Source organism: Molothrus ater, chromosome 1, assembly GCF_012460135.2.
Source record: "Molothrus ater isolate BHLD 08-10-18 breed brown headed cowbird chromosome 1, BPBGC_Mater_1.1, whole genome shotgun sequence".
Taxonomy (NCBI): domain Eukaryota; kingdom Metazoa; phylum Chordata; class Aves; order Passeriformes; family Icteridae; genus Molothrus; species Molothrus ater.
Window position 1 is genome coordinate 27,893,308 of NC_050478.2, and position 26,313 is coordinate 27,919,620.

Genomic DNA, 26,313 nt, shown 5'->3' on the forward strand with positions numbered 1-26,313 from the left:
GGGAGGGAGGAAGAGGGATGCTCTGCTCAATGCTGCCAGCACAGGCCTCACAGCCACTGACAGAATTTCTTTTAAGTAATTTCTTAGCCCAAATGACACTGATGAACTGAAGTTCATGGTGCCATGCTCACTCAAGAGCTGGTACTACTCATCAGTGTGGGCACATGGCAAGCAGAACAAGACTCTTCTCTGAATTACTGTTTTGCATCACAGATTGAGGGTCAGGAATTAAAACACTGGGTTAATTTTCGATCAGGTCATTCACTAAGAAGAAATATAAAAAAATATAGATATAAACTATGAATTTAAGGTAGATCTTTTATTCCAGCTGTAGGATGGAATTTAAAGACTGATATAGAGGTTTGATTAGTTTTGACTGAAAAATGTAGAAGAACTGATATACAGCTGAAAGAGAATGTTGAAATGTGGCCAGTACATGAAAAAGCCATTTACCTGATTACCCTAAGTGGGGATAGTAGTTTGTGGGTTTCCTTCCTGGATATTCCCATTTACACATTTTTTAAGAAATATTTTAGTCTCTGAAGGTCTTCCAGATTTAAATTTTACATTTGATTATTTAATGCAATTAGGTCCAAAATTACAGAAATGTATAACAGAAGAAACACATGCAACAAGAAGCACTGGTTTGAGGAAGGAAAGAAAAATGTAAAGGAAATAAGAGAACCATAGGGGCTAGGCAAACCGATTTGGTTATTCCATTCAAGGGCTTCTCTTTCCAACACTTTCTCTTGAAAACAGAAATGAGCCCAAATAATGATTTGAGATCCAGCACACAAACACATGGCCCACAATGAAGTTGTGCTTTTTTTTTTTTTGGTCTCAGGATTCACTTACTGTATATTTTAAATTCTTTGGCCACTTTAACTCCAACATGACTAAAAAAATTAAAGCTTACTAAATATTGTTACTTGAGGAGCAGTGTAAAGCATAGACAAGTTTAAAACAACATCAGAGCAACATTTGCAATCAATATTCAAAGTAAGTTCTATGTATTAGTACTATACCAATGCACTCCTTAATTTTACAGCATATATTTCCTCCAGTACCACTCATTATTGGAGTAATCCATTACCCAACTCCTGGTAAAGCCTGCCTGTAAGAAAAAGAGCAGTCCCAAATATTTGTGTTTTTACAAGGACTGGATGCAGACTGGTGTGTTAGGAGTCCTATAGTTCTATTCTGTATATCACTAATACCCAGACATTTCTTATTTACTACATTATTTCAGTCATACAAGAAGCAATTAGATGAATGTGAGGAAGACAACTAGGAAGATACACTTACTAAAAATAATTCCAGAAGCCCTATGACACATGGCACAAAACTTTGTCTTTTAAGAGACCTTGGCTTCATTGCTAGCAGTAACAGGCGAAAAAAACCCAACATATAACAAAGGAATGATACCCATTTCCCACTCAAACCCAACCTGCTCCCTAACAAACTAACAAAGCTTTAAAGAGTGGAAAGAAAGGAACACCAGCAGCACAGGACCTTGAAGGTGAAAGCTGCAGAGTGCACCTTCAGCACAGTGATAAGGGTGACAAAGAAAAGCAAGGTCAAGAAGCAGGAGAGCACCAGCCTGTGTCAGAGAGCAGATCACGCCAGCCCAAAGAGAACAGAACCATATAAGCATAAGACATTAGGACTAGAAGGTGAAGTCTCCTAAATAGTGCATTAATATACTCCAGACCAGTCAAGGAAAACATCAGTACAGCTATTAAGGAAATACAATCTCAAATAAAACCATTCTAATTTAGATGCTGCTAATGTTACACTAAATGTTGCTAATACTGCTGCAACACTATGGCAAATTTGTGATAAATGGGGAAGAAAAAAGTCCCTTGAGCGTTAGAATTATACATTGGGACTAGAAAACCATCAGAAAATATAAAATTTAAGAGATTGAGATAACTGGGTAAAATAATAATGTGTGAATAGCAAAAGATATTTGTTTCTTTCTGCTTTTTCTTAAAAGCCATAAAGACGCTTTGAGAAGAAAAGATGAGCATATAGCACTGTCATTGGAATATTTGGGTTCAGATTGCAAAAGCAATTCAAGGAGCACCAAAACAATCATTATTTTTCCATTATTTTTAATGTGAGTTTTTAAGCCTTATTAAAAAAACCACTTATGAATGCAAACTGAAAACACAAAGTACAGCAAAGACTGCTGGCTGATGCAGAGAAAAGGACAAAGAAAAGTCTTTTCTGAAGAACATTTATTTATAACAAAGCAAAAAATGTGTATGCAATTGAAGAGCTAACAGCATACTTTTCTGTTTAAACACTGTCTAATGTGCGTTCATCACCTAAAAAGTTTAACTTATTATAAACCAACCTCAAATGTTTGGATGCAGATCCATGGTTAATTACAACAGGGTTTATGATTTTTCGAAAGATGTTTTACTTTATCTTTTACAAAATCCTAACATTCCAAACAGTTCCAAATTGCCACATTACTCTGCTTTTAATAGATCAAAAAGAAACTTCTATTAACACTGCCCTGGAAAACAGTACCAATTAATTGGTCTTATTCACCTACTTTTTAAGAAAATGATGAAAAAAACCCTAAAATCTGAACTGTATGTATTCGTATTCAAAGCATCATAAAACAAAGAACAGAATCATAAATCAAAATATACATGAATATTATTCTTCTGAAATGAGTAATTGTAAATCTAAAAAAACTTCTCAGTTTTCAGACAAAACCAGTTACACTGATATACAGGCATTGGGACATCTACACTGGCAGCAGTAAAAGTTTGGATGTTGCAACATCTTGAAATTTCTAGTCTACAGTAATAAACCAAAGTAAGATAAGGCAGACAGGTTCATCGGAAGCATATTTGCATAAATATTTTCATAGCATCATTTTAAATGTTGGGAAAAATATTGCTAACTTTTTCTAATGAGTAGGAAGAGTCAAAGTAAAAAAAAAAAAAAGAAAAAATGAAATAGTGTATTTTCAGCAGGGAAGTATTTCCTTGAATTATCTATTTGCACCTACCATATGGTTTTGCTTTCCACAAAACTATCATCAACAATATTTTCTGGCATGCAACTTGGCTAACATTTTTTTCCCCCTCCTGGAAACAAAACCATACCTTTATGTTTCAGTTTATTAAAGAAGATGCCCAAATGTTCTCCTGTGAGTGCACATGTAATTCTCAGAAAGAAAACAGCCTTGATGGAAACAATGTATTACGTATGACAGTGGTTCTGCTTTGGAGCTGAGCTGGATATTCTTCCCACAGTTCTGGGGGAATTATTGGCAGAATTTCTTTGCAGATGGAGCAATACTACAGCTATCCTTTATAAAATGGGAAAGCTTTAGATACCAACTGTCCCCATTCTCATTTCCCTTCTGTCCTATTATTCTTAGGTAAACTGCATAAACAGACATTTTAAAGACACATCAGTAGGATTGTTTCTCAGCCTTGTCAACTTTCTTCACCAAACACACTTCAGCATTAAAGATGCCCTGTACAGGTTCAGAACAGAGAGGTAGCATGTGTGAAATAATAGATTATTTCCATTTGAACTAAATATGAAGAAAAAATTATGAGCAAATTCAGACAGATTAGCTAATTGAAGAGCAACTTCTAATATTTTGACTGTTAACTCCTACTTTCTGTGATGGGATCCTTATTAGACCTAAATTTTCATAGAAAAAACATCCCAATTCACACATCTCCCATGGTTGTGATTCATCGTGCAAGCTGCTGCCTCATGCTTGAACATTGACAGCGGCTGGTATTCCAGAGTGTCAGCAAAAACATTAAAAAAAAGAAAAGCCACAGCTAACGTTCAGCACTTAATGCTATCAGTGATGAGGAGCACCTTCCCATCCCGGGCTTGGCAGCACCACTGGCTCTGACCCTGCCCCTCCAGGCCCAGGCGATCGCAGCTTTTATGATGGGATTGGTCTCTGACCCAGATACTGCACTGATTATTGAAGCTCTCACTTGGCAGGAGTAACTCTGACCTACTGTGCTAATAATTTTGCTGATGGGAACTAATTAAATCCCAGACAGTCTACACACTCTCTTTAACCTAGCTGTTAACAAGCTGGTAATGAAACTTCAATCAAGTCACACTGTGCCCTGGGTAAACAAGCTTGTTCACACACATGCACGTGTGTCTACAGTCCTATGGAATGAGAGAAGGTAAAATAAAAACATTGTGAAAGAGACTGAAGTGCCCCGTGTTTACATACATCTCATCAGTGACCAAGATAAGGATGAGAAATGAAAGTGGCTCCATTTCTACCTCTAGGGCACTTCATACAGGTCGAGTTAGGACAATCCTAACTCAGGAGACCTGAATCTCACAGCTGTGTAAGTAGAGCCCTTCTCTGCATTAATGCACCAGTGCTATGGAAGCACACACTGAAATTTACCTAATCAAATACAAAAAAATAAGTTTATTATACAATCTCAATGATTTGAAGTAATTTGATATCCATAGCTACTCTTCAAACAAACTTCTAAAGATACTAGCAAACTGGGTGCCTAGAGCGAAGAGTTGCATACACATTCATGTTAGAATAGACTTGGTCACTTAGATGATTCTGAAACAATGTTTGCATCTACTTAAATGCTGTCACTCTGCTAACTCCCAGGATTCCCAACAGCCATGCTTAAGACTTATAACAGAACTAAATCTAACAAAAAAAAAAAAATCTCCAAATGTTTCAGGTTGAAATACAAAAATAAAAACAGAGGAGGTGAGGGAGCATAATCATACATGGCAAAAAGTCCCAACATACTATACAACATTCTAACTTGGAAGAAAATTCCTGTGCACTCTGTATGCATGCATCACAAGTAATGGACTAATGTGATCAGGTTAACAGAGAAAGCAGGAGGTAACAACATCACTTCTCTTGCTAAATCACTCCAAAAAATTCAGAATAATCAATCATAAAATAATCTTTGTGGATTAAAACAATATATGTTGAAGAAAAATATTCAGACTGATTGTTCTTCATTTCTCTTTGACAATTTTGAGCTTCAGCATAGAAGTGGTAGCTGATGCCCTTTGAATGAGGCAAGTTCTGAAACAGCAGAAACTCTGCAGAAAATAGCCTGTTAAAGTAACCAAAATATCACATTTTAATAGATTAACATCTACCAGATTTTACTAAAGGTTTGTGTCTGGTTCTTTGAAATATTAACTACATGTACACAAACTTTACAACATAACTAAAAAGTTAGATGTCTTCTGTGAAAAATTGAAGACAAGTATAAGTCTATAACTTGTATTTTGTTCTGTCTAATACCTATAAACTGACAGCCTGGGTGACACTCTAAAATCTTCTATGCTACTGGTTTGCCTCCACTAAACTCACCTACACTGGATGTAGACATTTGGCTACATCATGCACTTTTACCTCTGAAAAAGAGCACTAAAACTAAACAATCTTAAATCAGGCTCTTTGACCTTTTCTGATTACTAGTGTCCACTCAACCTCTCCAGGATGAATGGTAGATATCTTTGTCCAAGACAGTTTATGCAGCAATCACAGTACTTCTCCTAAGTTAGATAAATTAGGTGGTCACTTAACAGGGAGAAAGGCCAACATCAATTGCAGCAAAGGTCACTCAGTTCAGTTATCATGTACTGTATTAAATTGTCATCAGATCTGAACAGCAATTTCATCAATAACCCATCCAGCCAGAATGACTGTGAATGTCTGAAAGCATACACCCTCTCTGTGGGGGACAGAGAGCAGTCAGAACACTCACACATGTAAGGCAGGGATACAAAAGGCCACAAAATAAACACCTGAAGGGAACAAAGGCTCTCATCCACCAGTTTGGGGCAAAAGAAGATGGAACACACACTGATAAACTAATGATATACAGTATAGTCTTTCCCATAGGACTATCTGCTGCTACTGGACACTACAAACTCCTTCCTTGCATTTTGCCTCTCAAGTTTTTTTGGGTGTTCTAACAGTCACTCTGGGAGTACCCTGCTCTTTCAAGCATTCCAAAGTATCTGCTTAGCTCTGCTGGGACCTTTTCACCAGCAAAATGCAATAGAAGAAATACTTACTGGAAACTTTAAATAAATAAATATGAATTCTATCCAAACTCTGACACAGAAAACTGTTTTGTTATTTTGATCCAGTTACTAACAAGGTTCTAAATGTCAATAAAAGTCTCTCAGCTTTTATTCTAACCAAGTCTTTACATTGTTGAGGAAAGCATTATTTCATCATTTTAATGAAATTAAAATACTTTAGTAACTCTAAAATACTAATAAATGTGAAGCATTCCAACATAAAAATTTTATGCAATATAACATTTATGCATTCTATGTGTTCATATTACAAGGAAATTGAATACATGTAGCCTGATTCCACACAGAGGTTTGTTTTTTGGTTTTCTTTTTTTAAAGAGACACAATTGATTACTTCTATTTGTGAAACTTTGCAAAAAAAAAAAACAAAACCAAAAACCAGCAGTTTATGCGTTACCAAAATGCCAGAAAACGCCATGCTTTTATTTTGCATATAAAGTCCCAGATCGCTAACTGAAAATACTCCTACTTTTAAACAATAGTCATACTTGGATGTCTCATATTTTCAAATAAATCTCAATCTAATTTTCAGACAATCCATCCTGAAAACAAATATGAAAGTGAATGCCTGAGCACTTGCAGATGAAATCTATACAGTCTACTCAGGAATCTGCAAAGTAACAGCTGGTGCTACAGCTGTTACATTCAATCAGGGAAGACAAGCAATACCATATGGCATGTTTTTCTAAAGCAGTTCTCAACACTGAATATCCAGGATACTATACTTAGGGGGAAGAAAGAGGGAGTTGAAATGCAACCATTGCTAATAATTAGTCCAATCCATCACAAATAATTACCAAAATGATTTGCCATTAATAATTCCTTACTGAGGGAACATTGCCCAAAACAACAAAAAAGAAAGTCTCATGTAAGCCTTGTATTTTTCATTTAGAGAATCGCTTAATTACTTTTCCGTTTGTAAAATAGTGTTATTTCTAAACAACAGGAATAAATCTAGAAAGTACCATTTCAGGTTTCACTTTCAAGCAGGGATAGCATCAAGAGCTTTGAAGAAAGATAGATTAGTTCAGGAATCAAAATTTATGATGATGAAATTAAGGCTCATACTTGAAAGCATCAAGGTACCAAAAAGGAAACACACCTAAAAATACATAGGTTTAATCAGGAAAATGTTTCTTTTCTTCTTGTTACCTAGAAACTTTGTTTTTAACAACGAACAAAATACAAACTTTTTAAAAACTGTCAGGAAGAAAATTTTCCTACACTTTGAGAGAAGAAGCTAGTTCTGGTTGACAGAGATATATATTTATAGATATCATGATTTTATCTCTATATTCTGAAATGCAGTTATAACAACCTGTCACCAAATCCACTGAACTAATGGCAGAATACTCTGACACAAAGAGAACACATTATATGAAAACAACATGCTGAGAAAGTAGTATTAATAGTGCTGTGAGCTTTACTTATAACCAACCATTGTATTGACAGCTTTAACATATGTGATTCTCAAAAAAAACCCAAAAAAACCCACAAATCTTAAATATACTTTTTTGACAATGCACACTCTTCAAAAATATACTTTTATATAGTTTGCTCCAAATTTTCAGAAAAAGTTTAATACAAGCAATAAAAATATTGCATGATTTGTAATTAAGCTGAAAACCCACATGAAGGAATTTCCTTATTTAATACATTTGTTGTAAAATACAGAAATCTGCTTCCTTATTTGGGCTCAGGTGCTCATCTTTTATTAAACATGGTTAGTTGACCTCCCTTTGAAACTGTAAAGGGTTTTTGCGCAAAGTGGAATAAAATTGTCATTTTCACAAATGAGGATTTTAAAGACATCAATAGTCAAGCACAACAATCCAAAATGTCAGCAGCACTAGCTGCATTTCACAGCAACATTTACTGTTCCAAAGAGCACTGTTTATGACAACTCCACTGAACAGGGTGAATCCATCTGCCCCACTATTAGTCCATAGCTAAGAATGGAGCAGATAAACGCCAAACTTTCAGTCTGAGTTCACTGATTAAAGATCAAGTCTGAGACCATCTGCTGAGCTACAATAATCTGTCAGGATGTTAGAAATCCTGACACTGAGAAACAGTCAACAAAGATCTTTCAGAAGAAAACTACATTAAGTAATTCTGTGGCATCACTACAATGATAGAGCCATTTCCAGGAGGCTACTTAGAATAACCACAAAGTATTTAGGAATATTCTAAAAACACAGAAGCACAAGATTATATTTGTGAAATATAATATGTTCTTACAAGCACATGAGCAATAATAAAATAGTCTATGAAAAGAAACTCTTAATTACACTAGGCAGAGCATAAATATTGCATTTCAAAATGCCTTATCCAATTTCCTGTTTGTAAACAAACTGCCAGTGTGAATAGTTGGATGGCACTGAAACTGCAGGCAATCTTAGAGCTACAAGAATGCTTATACATTTGTTACATCCCTGCTGCAGAAGAATTGTTTACCTTTCCAAATTGTACTAAAAAACTACATATGGATACTAAATTGGAAAAGTAAAATCATCTTAATACTTCAGAAAAACAAAGGCTAACCAAAATGATCAAAAAATAATGACTTAATTACTAATTCATCAAAAGGCATTGCACAAGCCTGACCTTTAAAATCAAAATAGGTGTTGCTTCTGTGCTGCTGGGATCAATTTCTGTATCTTTACCAGCATAGCAGATTGATGCATTATTATCAAGGCAGATAAAAAGCAGCAGCTTGGAATCATTCTGAACTGCCTGACTCATAAATGGCTACCATGAAGTAAATTTCAATTTGAAAGCTTTTCTATTATGAAGGTTTTTAAAAAACTTGTTCTCATTTTGAAACTCTTCTTGAAACCAGTTATTTTTAAACACACATAGCATTCTCTGCTTTGGAAACAGAATAGCTGTGAAAAGCTTATTTAGACACAAAATCATCACCAACAGCCAAGCCATGGGTACTCATTTACCAGATTTCAAAATTATGGGTATTATACTTGAAAAACTTAATTCACAGAGACTTTGTTATTGCAAGGAGTAAATTCCTTTTCACATACACTGCATTGAAATTTGATTTTTTTTTCCCTACAAATCCAAAGCACCTCAGAGGTGGTAAGAACCACATGAGCAAGTAGTAATTTCCATTACTTCAATTCCATAGAATATTTTTCTTGGTAGAAGCAAAAAGGAGACAGATATGGGCTGTGCACATAAATCAGAAGAACTAAGTAAGATCTTGAACCATTAACTACAAATATACAGTAGCTATAAGAATTATCAAAAATCTACATTAAACTTCCCCCTCACCTGAAAAATACATCCTTCATTACAACTGAAAAATTAAAGGATGCAAGAATATCTTATGTTACTCTAAAACTCATATATTTGTTTTCTTACCAGGTCTGCTTGATAAAGGGAAGACAATGAGCATTGGCATTATGCTCAGAATAGATTCTAGCAGGCACCCATATTCCTGAAGGATAAGGGAGTTACCTTTTCTAAAAATTAACTTAACTTCCTCCTAGAAAGATTCAAATTTACCTCTGTCTTGACTGTGATGAGAAGAAAAAAATTCCACACAGTTGTTGAATGAAATAGAATTAGGTAAAAAGCAAAAATCCCTGTTTACAGATAGTATAGATATGTATCATATTTTGTTTATTAAGCTTACACTAAAAGTTTCTCACTTGTTTAGGAGTGAGGAAGAAGTTGTGATCTCTCAATGTCATAGACTGGATGATATCATGAGTATCACACGTGACAAGGTGGCTCATTCCCTGGGAAGTAGAGCACAGCAAACCACTGACAGCTTTATCAATTTCCTTATCTGGCATTCCAGGTTATCTTTGAGGCCCCAGGCTCTAGAGAACAGCAGCCTTCTGAAGCACCAAATGTCTCCACAGAGAGTAGCTGAATATTAAAATCCACTTTTGCATTGCTATCATGATGTGCCTGATATTCAGGGCTTGTAACTTATACAGATCTAGAGCATCATTAACAAAAGCACCCAACTTATTCAAGCTTTGTCTTCTAATTTCAATTCATCTTTCACAAAAATTTTTAGATGTTGACAGCATGAGATAAATAAGACCATCTTCATGGTTCATCTTTCTCTTTGGAAGCACATTAACACAACGTGACAAAAAGGATGAACCACAATTTCTTGATGCAGGTAGAGGCTTATGGCAGTACAAACATGTTTCTTCTCCAGAATACTGAGCAGTTATTGAAAAGGCAGCAGGAACACACCCAGGTCACAGCAACAAACCTCTCATACAGCATCCATCAGCCCACTGAAACAAAAGAAGGGGAGGATATGGAAGTGCTAATACAAGCCATGGGAGAAACCAGGATGAGGACCTAAAGACTATCATATGTACCAAAAACAAATGGAAAAACAATAATCATAGATGATAGATCTGAAAAATTAGTAAAGCCTCTATATTATACAAAAACCTACTGTGTTTTAAAGAATTAGTCAAAATGTTTCATTTCTCATCTATCTGTACTTGACATAGAGTTCAATATATTTAAGAAAACAATGCATATCATATCAAACTGATGGCAACTGAGATATCAGAGGAAAATGTCCACATTGTAGTTTTTTGACTTTTCTGTTTGTGTGCGTTGTTTTATTCTCCTTGGTTGTTATGTTGCTTATTTTTATGAATAGGTTCTGCATGAAAAAACTTCCATGTGCTTCATAAGTTTATTAAATAAGTGATTAGGAGTAAACTCAGTGAGTGGAAAGTGTATGTATTTGGGCAATGATCACATTTCAGAAGGAAGTAATTCTCAGCCTGAGGTTGGAAGTCACATTAAACCAATTAGAGTAACCATTATGTAAATGGCAGGTCCTGTGCTGCTTGGCACAGCACTAGTCAGTGGATTTATCAGGAAAGATTAGACTTCACGAAGCACAGTTCAGCTAAGTCATAGCTGAGGGGCATGACAACTGACAAACTGCACTTGAGTCATCTAGCCATGAAGGTAAAAAGGATTTTAAAAAAAAGCAAACTAGATATAGTGCAACACACAAACAATAGTATAGACTTTCTATTTAAGTCATAGAAACTCTACTGCTTAAAAAATTTAGAATAAATTTAAAGCAGAAATTAGGAAAGACATGGCGGTTTGGAAAGAAAGAGAAAAGGGGTTAATTATTCAGCCTCATTAAATTTTTCATCAGAAGCAGCAAACTATCATAGCTTGAGCATTTTCTTTTTCATTGGAGTGCTTTTTAATATTGACATCCAACCAATTATGTTCAAACTAATTCCCAGAATGCTGTGAGACCGTAGCTACTTTCAGAAGTTTTTCCACATTAATGAACTGTATTATTTTTTTATTAGAAGCTCCAGTATGCTCTAAGACATACAAAGTGGAGAACAGAAAACCACCCTGAATAGAACATATTCTCCAAAAAGTCTTTGGCTTTCTTAATGAATTTCTCTCTTCAGGGAGTCTTCTTCATCTTTACTTTAAAAATTCAAAACCAAAAGCAGCACTTCTACTTCAAGTGGACTCCTCCTTTATAACCAATCGCAGCAAAATATGTGAACTCTGTGCCTAAGCTCCAGACAAAGGTGAAATTACAGAACACAGAAGATTTATATATCTTTTTATTTGACATGATATCTTTTATGGTCTACATTCCAATTTATATATTTGGGGTTGTTTCATTGTTTTTTCAGATATGCCCTGACTAGATTAAACTACTTTAATAACATTTGAAGATTTAATAAGCCTTAGCTAATGATAGCTTGTTTCTTTTTATATACTCTCAATGAAAAAAAAAACAGTTAACAAAAAGGCATTGTATTATCTGATTCATTACACAGCAAGCAGGGCATCTTTTTTATGGCTTCTTAATATATTTTGTCTTTTCTTTCCAAAATAACTCTCTCTGGTAATATTTGCATAAAATGTGATGAATGCCTGTCCTAAAGGGGAGTGAAATTGCAATGCAGAATTGCATTAGCAACTAATATAGGCATGACAAGACTGAAAACTAATTCTTTATTCTTCCGTTTAACATTTTCTTTTTAATTAAACTGCACTTTTTCTTCATCTCACCCTCTCCTTAAACCTATATTTTGTTAAAAAACACCTGCCTGTAGTTGTGCTACTTATCACTCTCATGGGATTATATACAGAATGTATTCCATACATAGAAATAAATAAATAAATAAATAAAACCAAATAATAGTAACATCAACAAGAAGTTTCTGGATAGCAGTGTGTTATACTGTCTGAGAAACAACATACTTAGAAAGACATGGGCTTATATACAGAAAAGTGCCTTTAATGAGCTAAACCTGCAAATTCACAAGGCACATTCACAACCTTTGTAAAAGACACATAAGTTACTTTACAAGCAAATTATCTACCATTTTTCTTAAAATGGCTTACACCAAACAATAGCATCTACATGTGAACAGCAATATGTCATTTCCTCTGAGACACAGGTTCAATGGTTTGTCTCTTTCGAGTCTCCAAATAATTCTCTTACCAGTATGAGAAAACCCATTTCTTAAATGAGAGTGATGAGGACATTATGTAAGCAACAGATTGTTCAAGAGACTTTTTTCTGCATGCATGGCAGGAATTTTTAGTTCACTGAATTGTCACTCCATTTCTATCCATCAATTTCCTTTTACATGTGAGGCTTTAGCAAAATATACCTATTTTAAATACCTACTTCTGCATCCAAAAAGTAAAATCTTTATTGCCCAATTTGGCTTCTGGGGACCCTGACCCTTAAACTATTACTTCCCTGTTAAGAGAGAAACTAAGCAGTATACAGCTCAAAAGAAACTATGAAGCATGTAATCTAGAAAATTCAGAGACTCTTACAAGAGAAGGCATTCACTACATCACATCCTCAGAGCAATAAAATTAACTTCTTGCAGAGTTAAGATAAAAAAGGCAAAAAGTGATACTTGCTCAAAAAACAAGTTGTACTGTAGTTTTACAACAAACTCACAATTTTAAATTTACTGTTATCACGTGTAATTGGCAGTACACCTGGTAGAATAGCTCAAATCTGTACTGTGACAAAAGCGCCAAGACTCAGTTATAATCAGTACATGTGCTCATCACCTGGAGTTCTTCCATAAAGCTTTTAAAGTAGATTTAACATAGAGGGGAAGAAAATATCAATCACCTATACAAATCTGTCATGAAATGTACTTTGTGAAGTTTCAGAGAGCACAGACAATAACATTTTCCTGCAGCTCCCTACAATGACATGAAGTACAGCACAGAAAATAACCTGAATTTCCTGGCTTTATGGTTCAGGTACCCAAACTACTCTCAAGGTGTTGACATCTATATATCAAGTTGAAATATGGAGAGTCATGAGTCATTCATCTATGTCAAGTTAAAGACTACAAACCTTCCTTACATGCTCTGTCACTTTATCACTCTTCCTCCTCTTCCTTTCATTGTCTCCTGCATGGCACCAAACACACCTTACAGGAACGAGTCAGTCTTTCTAAATGCTGCCATCTAAAAAGCAATGCTGACTGTGAACTTCATTTAGGATTACAAAAACAAACAAATAAACAAGCAAAAAAAAAAAGCTGTTTCAATGACAGCCTTCAAAGTATAGCTCTTAAAAATTGCAAGCTCAGCAGCCATGTCATTCACCCTCTTCCTCTAACCCCAGAATTATTTGTCTGAAAACCACAGGAAAATTAAATCAAGCAAAAAATTCCTCACAACGTGTATTTGATTAAACCACCGGTAGAACACTGCAAAAGAAGCAAAATTTTACACAACACAAGTGATCTTTTAGGATAATCAAGCACATTCATATGAAATTCAAAACAAGTTTTGCTACTTGCAAGAAGAAGGCATGACTGCTATATCTGAATGCAGAAATGCTAAGTAACTTTTACAAACACGCCTCTTCTCCTAATATCTTCCCCCAACAACGAATTTTGGAACTATCACACAGAGAATTAGCTTTCCAAGGTTTTTTATGATGTTATTTTCTTATGAAAACAATTCTCTCCTCCAGTATCCTCTAGTATGGCATCTTGATATCAGCTATTTGAACTACTTGATGTTATTTGGATGCTCATTTAGAATGTTAATAAATTATCTTCAGATCTTTGTAAACAGCATCTTTAACAAGTCATAATTATGTTGTTTTGCATAAAGCTGTGGAACATGGAACACCAGCAAATGAAGATAATTCAGTTGGGCTAGGCATTGTACAAACAGAAGTCATTATAAAACAATCTCTCTCTGTTCCGTTAAAGAAATAGAGATTTCTCTAATGGCTCAGTGGTAAAATAGCTATTCTCCAGCACACATGAGGAGAGTTATACCATTGTTCACCAATAAAACATTCCATTTTGCATGATACAGGAGGTAGAAAGTAATAATGTCCCTCATTAAGAAATTTCTTATTGGATTAGTGGATGTCATCAATCTTAAAAATGTTTGTCTCACTACATCAGAAACCCTTTCCAATTAGTACCCTCAAACTCTCTATATAATACACACTGCGAGGAGTGGTCACACAATCTCTTTCCCCCTCAAAGTACCTATGGAAATCTCTCACTGGTATTTGGACATTGGAAAGCTTGCTTTCTAGCAACATCATTCACAAGGGATCACACAAGACACCTCCACTTGAGCCACTCAATAAGGCCTGCATCTCATGGCACTCCTCCCCTGAATCCATGCAAACACACCAGATTTTCCCTCTCTACTCCACGGACATGAAACTGCCAAAACAATCTTGGCAATGCTCACAAAGTACAGAAAGCAATTTAAAAACCTCCAGCTATTGTGGTCTACTGATGACTTTGAGCAATGTCAGCAGCACCAAAACTCAGAGTGCTAATTAATGCTGAGAACGTGCTGATTGCTACAAAAAATGGCTGTTGGATTTTGTTTGAAATTCCAGACACTGATAAGTTTAACACTGTACACAGCACTCATATGAAAATGGTAAGCATTGGGATTTCCCAGGGGAGAATAATTTGTGCTAGCAGTAACAAAAGTGCTTGCATTTAATTTGACTAAGTTTTAGTATCTACATAGTACAGTTATTTAAATTGTGATTATTTAGGAAAACTTTTACCCAATAATATGAATCCTTAGGATTTCTCTATATGGTTCTCTCTTCTAATTATTCCATTACTTTAGTGACTCCATATATTTTTTCTGCCTTACTAGACAGAAACAGACATAAGAAGAAAGAAGCCATAAATAGAACCTAAGCCAGTGCTACTGTTGCCTCCCACTGTGGGCTCTGTCAGCCCATCATCTTCTCTTGTGGTGCTACACAAACCCACCAGATCTTAAACTTCTGTTACTGACAATTTTAACATATCTCTACCCACCTAAGGAACCCACCACTTTTTTCAGCTTCGCTAGTCTATGAAAGAGAAACAGAGATTTTGACTGGACATGCATCCAGAAAAAAGGTCAATCTGCCCTGTTACAAAGAGATGACTTGTTTGTGAAGAGACCACAGAAGAATAGAATAAAAAAAGACACGTGAATCCAGGACATTTCAATAAACAGGATAAATATATGTATTTTCCTTTACCCCAGAAATTACTTACAATACAAAGTGTAATGCACAACTTAATTTATACCATAGAAAATTTTAACTCAAAATATTGATTCTTACTTGTCTTTGATAATACTGTACTCTCTATTATGGGAATTGGGCATTCTGTTAAATCTGGAGTTACTGTGTTAAAAGATACACACTTCTGTTATCTGAACTCGGTGGACACACAGGATAAAAAATGACATCAAGTGAAATAGGGAACTGTAAAGTTAAACCCTGGTCTATAAGGTATTAAAAAACCTGAATTAATTCAACACTGGATCCCAGCCTGCAGAATAAAACCCATAGCTTTTGAGGCATTCTCCTATTCCAGCATCCCTATGAGCTGAGGGATTGAGCTGATCCAGTTAGCATAAGCACTTCAGGGCACTTGCTAAAAACAATCCAGACATCCTCTGCTACCAGTACAACATTACCAACTACAATTTTTGACTTTTCTGACAGCTTCAAAATGCCATCCTCCAAGTGAAATCAACCATTACCCTAGCATATAGTACTTGTTTATCTTAACTAGAGGTTTATAATATCAGCCACACTTTTCTATTTTCCTACTTCAAATATGGCAAAGTAGATGCATAAGAAAAAGAATTTCACAGCACAACATTTTTATCCAAACATTTAAATATTTACTTTGATTTTGTTAAATAACGACAGAATACTAAACAACATTTATAAATAATTTCCTTAAAGAACCCATTTTCTGCATCTCTGCCAAATATTCTGTTGCCAGGCTGCACTACAAGTCTTTTGCATTAATCAAAGACTTAACACATGCTTTGCAAAATTTCTTTTGAATAAAATATCTGAAAGGGTATTTTATAAATGAGGGCAAAGAGCAACAGTGATGAACATGCCTAATGAAAATGAATATGTCCTTATTCAAGACCCACATAGACAAGCCCTATTTGACAACAAAATCAGATTTAACTGTGAGATGACAGCAAAGAGTGTGGTTGCTTAGATGCACATAACAGAGTGTAATAAAAGTGATAAATTCTAATTAATATGAATTTATGCAGTGTATGTGTAACCAACACTTAATCAGATTCTATCCTAGAGGATCATTTATATTTAGCAGTAATATTTCTTTAGCACATTTTGCTTGAATAATTTTTATTCTTTGAAAAGGTGATGAAATACAGTTTTTCTTAATATTCTTTTTATCTTATTCTGTAACTGAAGACCAGAGAATCAAAAAGATGAATCCCCCCAAACACCTTTTACAATCAATGACAGTTTAAAAATCTTGACAGACCTCTCTCCTCAAGGATATGCAGGCACCAGCTGAAGTTCACCATGCCATAACTAGGGCTTAATTTTCCCTTGAAGAGGTCCTCACTGCCCTCTTTCATCATCATATGTGAATTCCCTTCCTGACAATTAGGCCTCAAGATAAAACATCTTTTAGTTTTAGCATTTAGCATTTTCCCTAGCATCTAATCCTCCTCTTCAGATCATTTCTGCATAATCTCTTTAAAATCAGGATTTTCCCATTTACTGACACAGGCTTACCTGTCTTCAGTCTCAAGGTGCAATTATTGCAAGGAGTCTTTACTCAGGCTTTAAAAACAAACAAAAAAAAATTTAAAAAATAAATCACAAAAAAACCCCAAACAAACAAAAAAAAAAAAAGAAGAAATACTGGAACAAATGGGGGAGTTTCACCTATGTAATGGAACAGCTCAAGATGACACAGTCCCTTGGAAGGCTTGCTTTAATCAGAGGTTTGGTTAGGTAATTTTTCTCTTTCCCTCTTCCCTTCTGATAATTCCTGTCAGTGTGTATTTAGATACAATTTGAAATGCCTGCTGGATTGCCAGTCCTAGGAAGGACTTCTGTCCTCCTCAGGCATTAATATGAGATAGGAACACTCAATGCAGTGAAAATAGGACAGTCCTGGGGTCATACAGAGGGAAAATAAAACAGACTTTTAATTCTGTGATTTTATGGATTTTAGGCACCAAAGATGTTAGAAGAGGAATTTCAGAACTGTCAAAAATTCCACTTTTGAAACCAAACTATTTTTAAACTAGATTTGGCTCTTAGAATGTAAAACCTGACAGGGATGCAATTGTGCAGATGTTGCATTTGCTGCTCTCTATGGGTAAGTAGGAAACCAAGAGGTTGAAAATCAGAAGAGTATTGAGACCAAAGCTCATATCAAGCAGTGAAGTGAGATTTGGTTACAAGATCCCAAAGTAACACCTTGAAACAGAAAACATTTGTTTATAGGCTCTGGAACTAGGAGGCCTTTGTGTAACCCTCTTGCCAAGGTAATGGAACAAGAATAAATCACATACAGATACTGTCTGAAAAAGATCAAAAAGTGATTAAAAAGAGCTCTTGCCTGCGGAGTTTACAACACCCCTCTGTCCCCAGTAGAAACCACCTGGCCCCTGGTTTCACTCCAGGCCTCCATTACCCCAAAATACTATGATATTCTGTATGTTGCCCACACACATTATTGCCTTTGCTCTAATTCTTGACTGCATCAAAGATTGAGCAAGTTATCATCCAAGGACCAATTCTCATCTAGGTGACACAACACAAGCAGGAAAATACAGATACTTAATTGCTCTCTTCAGGAAACAATGCCTTTTTCCTCCTTCCACTTTAATTTTAAAACAGCGCTGTTACCCACAGAAAGCCCATTTCAAGTTAAAAAACAAGGGAAAAAAGTCAAACTGCAATTGTTATACCAATAACCAGTCTCAGTATCAACAGTTGCAGATATCTCAAATAATTCTGCAAAGCTACACCAATCTATACTATCTGAGATCTGATCAAGTCTTCAAAACAAATAATGCTGGAAAAGGCACTGCCTCCTGGATTTTTGTCTCATGACTTCTTTTGTTACAGAAATATTAATCCAATGCTGCATCTTCCACTTCAAAAGTGTTATGTGCACCATTTCAAGCTGTTGGAAGATACAATTTTAATGTGATCAAACCTTGCTGATTTTGCGCATTCTTCAGTAATTAATCTGCATATAATATATATAAATATATATAAATATATATATATATCTATCTCATAGTAACTGTAGGCAAGCATAACACCCAACACTGACAGCACATCACAGATCAACATGTAAATTCATTTTACAAAAACATATCAAAGAGAGGGTAGAAAGAAGTAAGAGACTTCTGATGGGGCAAGAAGCACCTATGCTTAGTCAGTTGTGTACAGGAATGGTAAATATATGTCCTGCATGATGACATGAGAGACTAAGAAAAATATGTATCTTCATGTAAAGGGAAAAAAGTGACAACTTCATGGGTATCTTCATTTAAGAATCAGCAGTCATCACATGGGTCACTGCAAAACTTACAGATACAACAAGATCTTAGCCTATGGTGGGCAGTATCACAAGATCATAAGGTGTCTTTGAATATGAAAATCACAGAATGGGTGAGGCTGGAAGGGACCACAGTGGGTCATCTGGTCCAACCTCCCCACCTAAACAGGGTCATCCCAGAGCACACAGGACAGGATTGCATCCAGACAGTTCTTGAATATCTCGTGAGGGAGACTCCACAGCCCCCCTGGACAGTCTGTTCAGTGTATGGTCACCTGCACAGTAAAGAAATTCCTCCTTGTATTCAGATGGAACTCCCTGTACATCAGTTTCTGCCCAGTGCCTCTTGTTTTATTGTTTGGCAACACTGAGAAGAGCCTTCTTCCGGTCTTGACAACTCCCCTTCAGATTAAATTCAATAATATTCGGCAAAATTCTAAAGCAAATCATAAAAGTTAAGGTAGAATAAAAATGGCATTTGAGAAACTCACAGAAGTTCAGTGCTGCTGTGTAGAACCTGAAGCAAACAACTGGTCATTGCAAATGAAATCAGAGAAAGAAAATTATTGATGAACAAAACATGCCATTAAACATCTTTTCAACAAAAACAGTTCAACACTTGGCAGTCTGTGTCAGCCCCACACCAATATAATCACCGGTCTCCAGTTTCACAACTTCTCTTCCATGAGTGGCTAAAAGTTGCTGCTGTCTAGCTCAGATCATCAACCAGATCCACACCATGACTCAACACTGGGAATCTTGCTGTTTCATCACTTTACTTAATTTATGTTTAAAAACCACGATGGCTTTCCCAGTGACCACACAAAATGAACCAACTATGTATTTGTAACTGAATAAAATGCATACGCCAGGTCTGCACAGAATGGAATGAGAAAGTTTGGTGAGAAACCTAGTTCACTCACTTGAAGCTACAATCAACTGTGCTCAGTAAAATGTGATTCAAAACTCTGAAGGTCCATTAAACACACCAGAACATCAAATAGCCATTCTCTCAAGAGATCAAAAAAAGTAACAAAAGCCAATATTTCAAAGCAGTTTCAGCTGGAGCAGTAAAAATGACTCAGTGATGGCACCCATATCACAGGATGGGTGGAAATTAGAGAAGGGACCTCTGGAGATAACTTTTAGCTCAACTTCCCTGCTCAAAGCAATTATTCACTACATTGTATATGTTGAATCAAAGATAACTAAACCCCCAAATGGTTAAAGTGAGTATTGCAATAACCTCAGATTTTTATGGCAGTAGACTGGAGGATGGTAGTAATCAGGAAATCAGGTCCTCTGAGAGTTTTTCATGGATTGAAAGCAAACACTTGAAATTTGAATTAGAACACTCCTCCCCTCTTTCCAACAAAACAACAAAAAAAAAAAAACCCTTCAAACCTCATAAACATAAGAAAACATAAAAAGAAAACTATTATTATATAAAACAAAGCATGCCTCAACTCAAACCTCATAGTCATTGCACATTATTGTCAAGGGCATCCTTAAGAAAACATAATGCAGTAAAGCAGTATAGAAGACACAGAGTAGACATTATTTCATAAACCTTTAGAAATAAAAACAAGACAGATGCAAGTCATGAACAGCACTTAGAAAAGCTGATGACAGACTAAATTCAATACCAAAATAGCATGGTTCTCAAAAAATGGACACAAGAGGTCCCAAAAGGCCTATAATCCAGCTAATTGCCTTGACAAAGTCTCAGCCACATTCTCCTGACCTCTCTCATTCACAGAAGGAGAAGGAAAATATTATCTGAAGTGCATGAGCTCACTACTGTTCAGTTTTGGTTTTCTCTCTGATACTTTAGCTGACCTCTGTACCTCCCATACCACATATGTCACTTCAGACCACTGACCAGCAATTCTTCCAGTTCACTTTCTAGATCCTCCCACGACTGGAGGGAGGGAAAACAAAAGAATTCAATACACAGCTGAGAAAAAGAGCAGAAAAATTTAATTTGGAGCCAAACAGAGATGCAGTGTCTTATTCACTGCATCTTGCCTTTCATCATCTGAAAAGAGCCACTCTTGTTTTTCATTACTTGTTTTTCATCTTGTTTCCATTTCATCACTGATGTTATGGCTGCAATATTTCTTACTGTAGGCAAAACAGGGGAGAGATGTCACAGAAGAAAAGATGAAGGGAAGAGCTAGCTCTTCATCAGGCGAAGTAATTGGATCATACCTGTCCTACACGAAGTTTCTTAAGAGCAGTCTTTGTCAGGAAGGGAGAAAGGGGGTGAAGACAAAAGCCAACACAGTTTCCTTGGTGCTGGTTTAGCTGACATTACTTCAGAGCACGTGTACCATGTGCAAAGTAAGGGGAGTTAAGTCCATAGCGAACTGATTGCATGTGTTCTAAAGTAGTAGTTCACTAGAATTATTATTATCCTCAAACTGTTTTAATATTTTTAAATACAATCCATTACACTGTTAAATGGAGACATAATAAAATGCTGGAGAGTTTATTCTGCTGATGCCTAGCAACTTAGGGTAAATGTGAAATGCTTTATGAAAATGTTATATTATTACTGTGCCTTTCCATAAACCTGTGCATATATATCACCTCTTTTTAAGTGTGTGTTGAACATTTACAGATCTGTAATGGAACTGTAAATTGTTTTTAATTTGTCAACAGTTTAAAGGGAAAAAAAGGTCACTGTCGTTGTGTAACCCATCTTGCAGTCAGAAGTGAAAGTTGCAAAGGATTTTCCCTTCTTCATATTTCTCTTTCTAGTGTTATTGGAAAGCTTGTCTTCTTGTTTAAATGAATTTCCTTTTAATCTCCTCCCTGAGCAGCTGGATAGATGGAGCCTCTTAAAAAATTCAGGATATCACTGTAATTGTAAATTGATCTGCTTCTGTGGCAGAAAGCAGTGTCCCTCCATCTAGGAAAGAGACTGTCTTCTCCAAGTTATTTTTCAGACAAATGATTAATTTGCAATCTCCCCTATTATTGTATTAGCCTTTAATGAAAAAACACTTTTTCAACAAATCTACTACTTTTTGGACTGTTTTGTTCCTGGCAACATACAGGAAAATAAGCTAACTGCCAAAGCCAATGTGAAATATTTCCCAGTCAGAAATTTTTAAATTTTCTAAATGAGAGTTTGATTCTACTTACATATGAACTGCAACTCTATCAAGACAACTAAAATGCACATATTCATCACTGCTTAAGTCCTGAATTAATGTAATATATTAATAGACACAGGAAAATTCCCCACTGATTTTTAATGCAGAGTTAAGGTTGAAACGCTGTTATGACTATGCAATCTTTAAAGCAGACACGTAACTCATTAGGATCAAAGTAGGGGAAATTATCCATCTACTGTGGTGCTGAATCCACATAGCCTATTTGCCTTTGGCTCTGTGGTTATGAGATCTGGCATCACTTGGATTATTTCACCTAATCCATCATTAGCTTTCACGTGTCCTATATACCGTGGAATAAACCTAAATTTAACAAACCCATCTCCCCATCAATTACCACACTGAATATATTAGATGTCAGCACAGGACACAAAGATTAGATGTGCTGAATCACATCTTTCTTTGTGAAAATTCAATATGTTTAGAGCACTTTTAACGATGCTGACTCCAATTGTAATAATTGTTCCTTCTCATTGATGACAGGCACTAATGCTCTAACCTTTATGTACAACACAGAGCTGCTAAACAGAATTAAAAATATATAAGAGATCCCAGTAACAGTGCCACAGACTAAAATGTGGAGTTTTTTAATTGTAATATTTGCCTGGATGGTGGAATCCTGTAAGATGACCTATTTTCCCCCTATAATCCTGCCAGTAAACATTAGTTATTTTAGATTAACTTTCTCCCTCCACATACACAAAGCACACAAAAAGGTCACTACTTACAACAAAAACTCAACACGCTGCTGTTGCGATATCACAGCACCCTGACTTACCGGTCTTCCACAAATACACGGATGAAGTTTGAAATTCACTTTGCGCACGAGTGTCCCAGCTTGCCAGCAGCAGCAGCAGCAGCAGCAGCCCGAGAGCTGCCCCGCAGCGGGCGGGCACGGCAGGAGCCCCCGGCCCGCGGCGGCGGGGAGCGCTCCCCTCGCTCAGCCCCATGCCGCCCGCAGCCGCCTCCGACACCCGCAGCACCGCCACCAAACCTTCCTCACACGATCCGCCCCTCCTCAGAATTTCCTCGCGGGGAGAAAGGGACCGCAAAGCTCTCTCCCGCCGCTGTGCATGGCAGTTGGAAAGGAAAAGCTGTTTAACACCAGGGAACAATAGAGTCCTCGCTGGCTCCGGCTGCTGCTGCTGCTGCTGCTGCTGCTGCTGCAGCAGCTCCTCGTGCCGGTATGGTCGCTGCTCCACGCTCTTCCATTCAGCGCTTATAGCAGTTTTCCATCAGCTAAAAGCGAGACAGCTGTCCGCAGGGGGCTCCAGCTGACTGAGCAGGTTATCTTGCTCTGGGAGGCAGCAGCAGTCATTTACACCAGCTGGAGAGAGTGAGAGACAGAGAATCAGGGATGAGGAGGAACACAAATAGCCCGGCGCTCTAATCTCAGTGCAGAGAGTGACTGCAAAAGGCTGGCTTCCCAGACACGTCTCTCCCCGGAATATCCCAAATGATACACACTAAGAAGAAAAGAAGAAATCATCATCAGACATACTTCAGAAACACAAATCATCCAACCAGAACAGATATAAACAGAACAATATATAACAATTAAGAGAGCATCAGACATTTGTCCTGGTAATACCATGTACGCTGCATTAACCATTTTGTAAACAACAAAAAAACAAGTGATTACACATGCATTGAACAGACAATTAAGACCATATGAAGGGAAATTGAAGAAAATGTAGAAAAAAAAAAAGTAAAAACACTACCTTGTCTTGCATGTATTTATCCAATCTATTTCAGGTAATGGCATACAGCTATCTGCTCTGAGGAAAGATGAATATGTGTGTATGATAATGTGTATGTATGTGTAAGCCCATCACCTCTGTGGTAGATGAAGTGTGCACATAATATATAACACAAGATAGCATCCTTTCTTATCCAGCAAGTATGTACACACATATACATGCATAAACGTCAACTGTGTAATTTAAAATAATTTGAAGATCAAGTTATCAATCATTTTACATATGAAAGTATGCAGGCTACATTAGGCTGTCAAGATGGTACAAAAACGTGGAGAGAGACAAAGCTTTTTAAATAGGGATCTTTATCTCTCCCACACACTAAGCAGTGAACAGAAACTATAACAAGCCTAAAGATTGGGCTTCTGACACCTATAAACTGGGAAGCAAATGAGGAATTTTCAAGAAAAGCAATATCATATTCAGAAAGTTACATTAAAAATGCAAACAAAAATACACAGTAAGAACACAGGACCCAGAGTTGAAAAATGATGGAGCTATTGTTGTTTAAAGAAGAAACCTTCAGTCAACCTCTCTTGGGACGCCTGTCATTTTGCACAACCTTCCCAGACTCAGCCTTTTCACATGCATTAGATTAAAATCAGTTGTGATCAAATAATTCCCAAGTCCTTGCCTGTTTAAATATTCTGACATCAGAGCAAATTAGCAATGTTGAAGGTTGCAAATTCGTCTTTGTTTACTTTCCACTCTGTTACGCCTCTAAGAGGGAATTAAAGGCTCAGGGAGCTATAGCACCATGAGGCTGTGATTAAGAGAGATAAGCAAGTGTGGATTACTGTTCCTCAGCTGTTGAAAAACAGGCAACAATCAGGAGATTATAGGTTGATAAGGGATACATAGAAAGCCATGATCTTAACAAATTTATATCATCCTGATCCAGAACTTGTACCCTCAGCTAAAAGCACTTCAGGAGATACATTTTATTCACTTCTACATCATGCTGTATTAGCTTTAGAAAACATGGTTTCCTCTTCAGCCTTTGCCTTGTACTAGAGAGAACACTGATATAAACCAAAATTTTTTCTGAGTTCATTGATTTACATCAATTTTAAAGCCACATCCGTGTTAATCACATGCACATTATTTAACAAGCTGTGCAGAGGGACTTGAAAATATTCAACATAATAAAAATAATGCCAGCTTCACAATTTATGAAAAGTAGGATTAAGAATCTAAGGGTTTAAAGAAGTTTTCAAAACCTCAGGAAATCTACAACAATAGCTGTATTGACTTGCATACTTAAAACATATGTAGCTTATAGATTCCTTTGAAAAATTAAAAGTAAACATGGGCTTTTTTAGCCAGAGCTATGCATGAGAGGAAGACTCAAGTTTATAGAGAGACTAGGGGAAAAGGCACCCTTTTCAGAGTTATTAAATACAATGGATTCTATCTGGAATTTTTAATGAATGTATAAAGAAAGCCTTTGAGAATATTTTGTACGTGACTCAGATCATCTGGAAACATCATCAGGGAACAGATCATCCATGTAGTTGGCACAATGAATCAAAGTGGGTTTTGACAGCAGAACAAAGCAGCATCATGAGAGAGGGTAAGCACATGTACACAAACACTCAAATATTTTCTTATATTTGTGCAAGTATAGAACTGCATATTTCAAAACTATTAAAATACAGATTATCAAAGTAAAATATTTTCACACTACTTTTTATGGTTTTACCATTTTATCAGTCACAAAATCAATGAACCACAAAAGAATAATTCCACTTTTTTTTTTGTCAGAAGATATAATGAATTAAAACTGTTCAGAAATAGGTCACAGAGACAAAATGGAAGGAATATTTATTATGCAAAAGTATTTGTGTGTCTGGAAAAAAGGAGGATTTCTGAAGAGCTGGTTTTGGGACTCAGTTGCTTATGCCTTACATGCACTCATCTTTTACTCAGGATAGGGAAAGGCCAGTGATTCCCCAGGCCAAAGAGTAGGCTGGTGCCTGAAGACAAACACCAAAAACAACCTCCCCAGCCTAACTGCAGGAATTAGACTTCTCAAAAAAGAGGGAATATATCCTGATTTTAAATTTCAGTTGCTATCAGCATGCCTTTCTGGGAATGCTGTTGTTAGCCATTTCCAGTACCTGATGCCCTATTATCCTCTTATTTGCTACAGTGAACGTGGGACCTCCCTCCAGTAAACAATGCACTATTTCCAGCCTACTGTCAAACTTCTAATATATACTTAACAATCATAATTTATCAGTTGTTTATGGCTTAGACATTCCCAAATAAATGGTTAAGTATTTCTGAGAAGAAGCTTCTAGATAAAGCATAGAAATAAACTACAACTGACATTAGTATGCATATCACAAACTTAATAGTGCAATTGTTGCTCCTTAGAGCACCAACAAGTGA

General features: G+C 36.3%; 1 protein-coding gene across 1 annotated transcript in view; it reads right to left on the minus strand.

The window, feature by feature from the left end:
- The window catches only part of THSD7A (thrombospondin type 1 domain containing 7A), a 254,351-nt gene that overhangs the window by 165,844 nt on the left and 62,194 nt on the right, over positions 1 to 26,313 (minus strand). The window contains exon 3 of the mRNA XM_054514269.1: positions 22,941 to 23,489. Coding sequence (XP_054370244.1) covers positions 22,941 to 23,112 — 172 coding nt within the window. The 5' untranslated portion in view covers positions 23,113 to 23,489. The remainder of the gene's footprint in view (positions 1 to 22,940; positions 23,490 to 26,313) is intronic.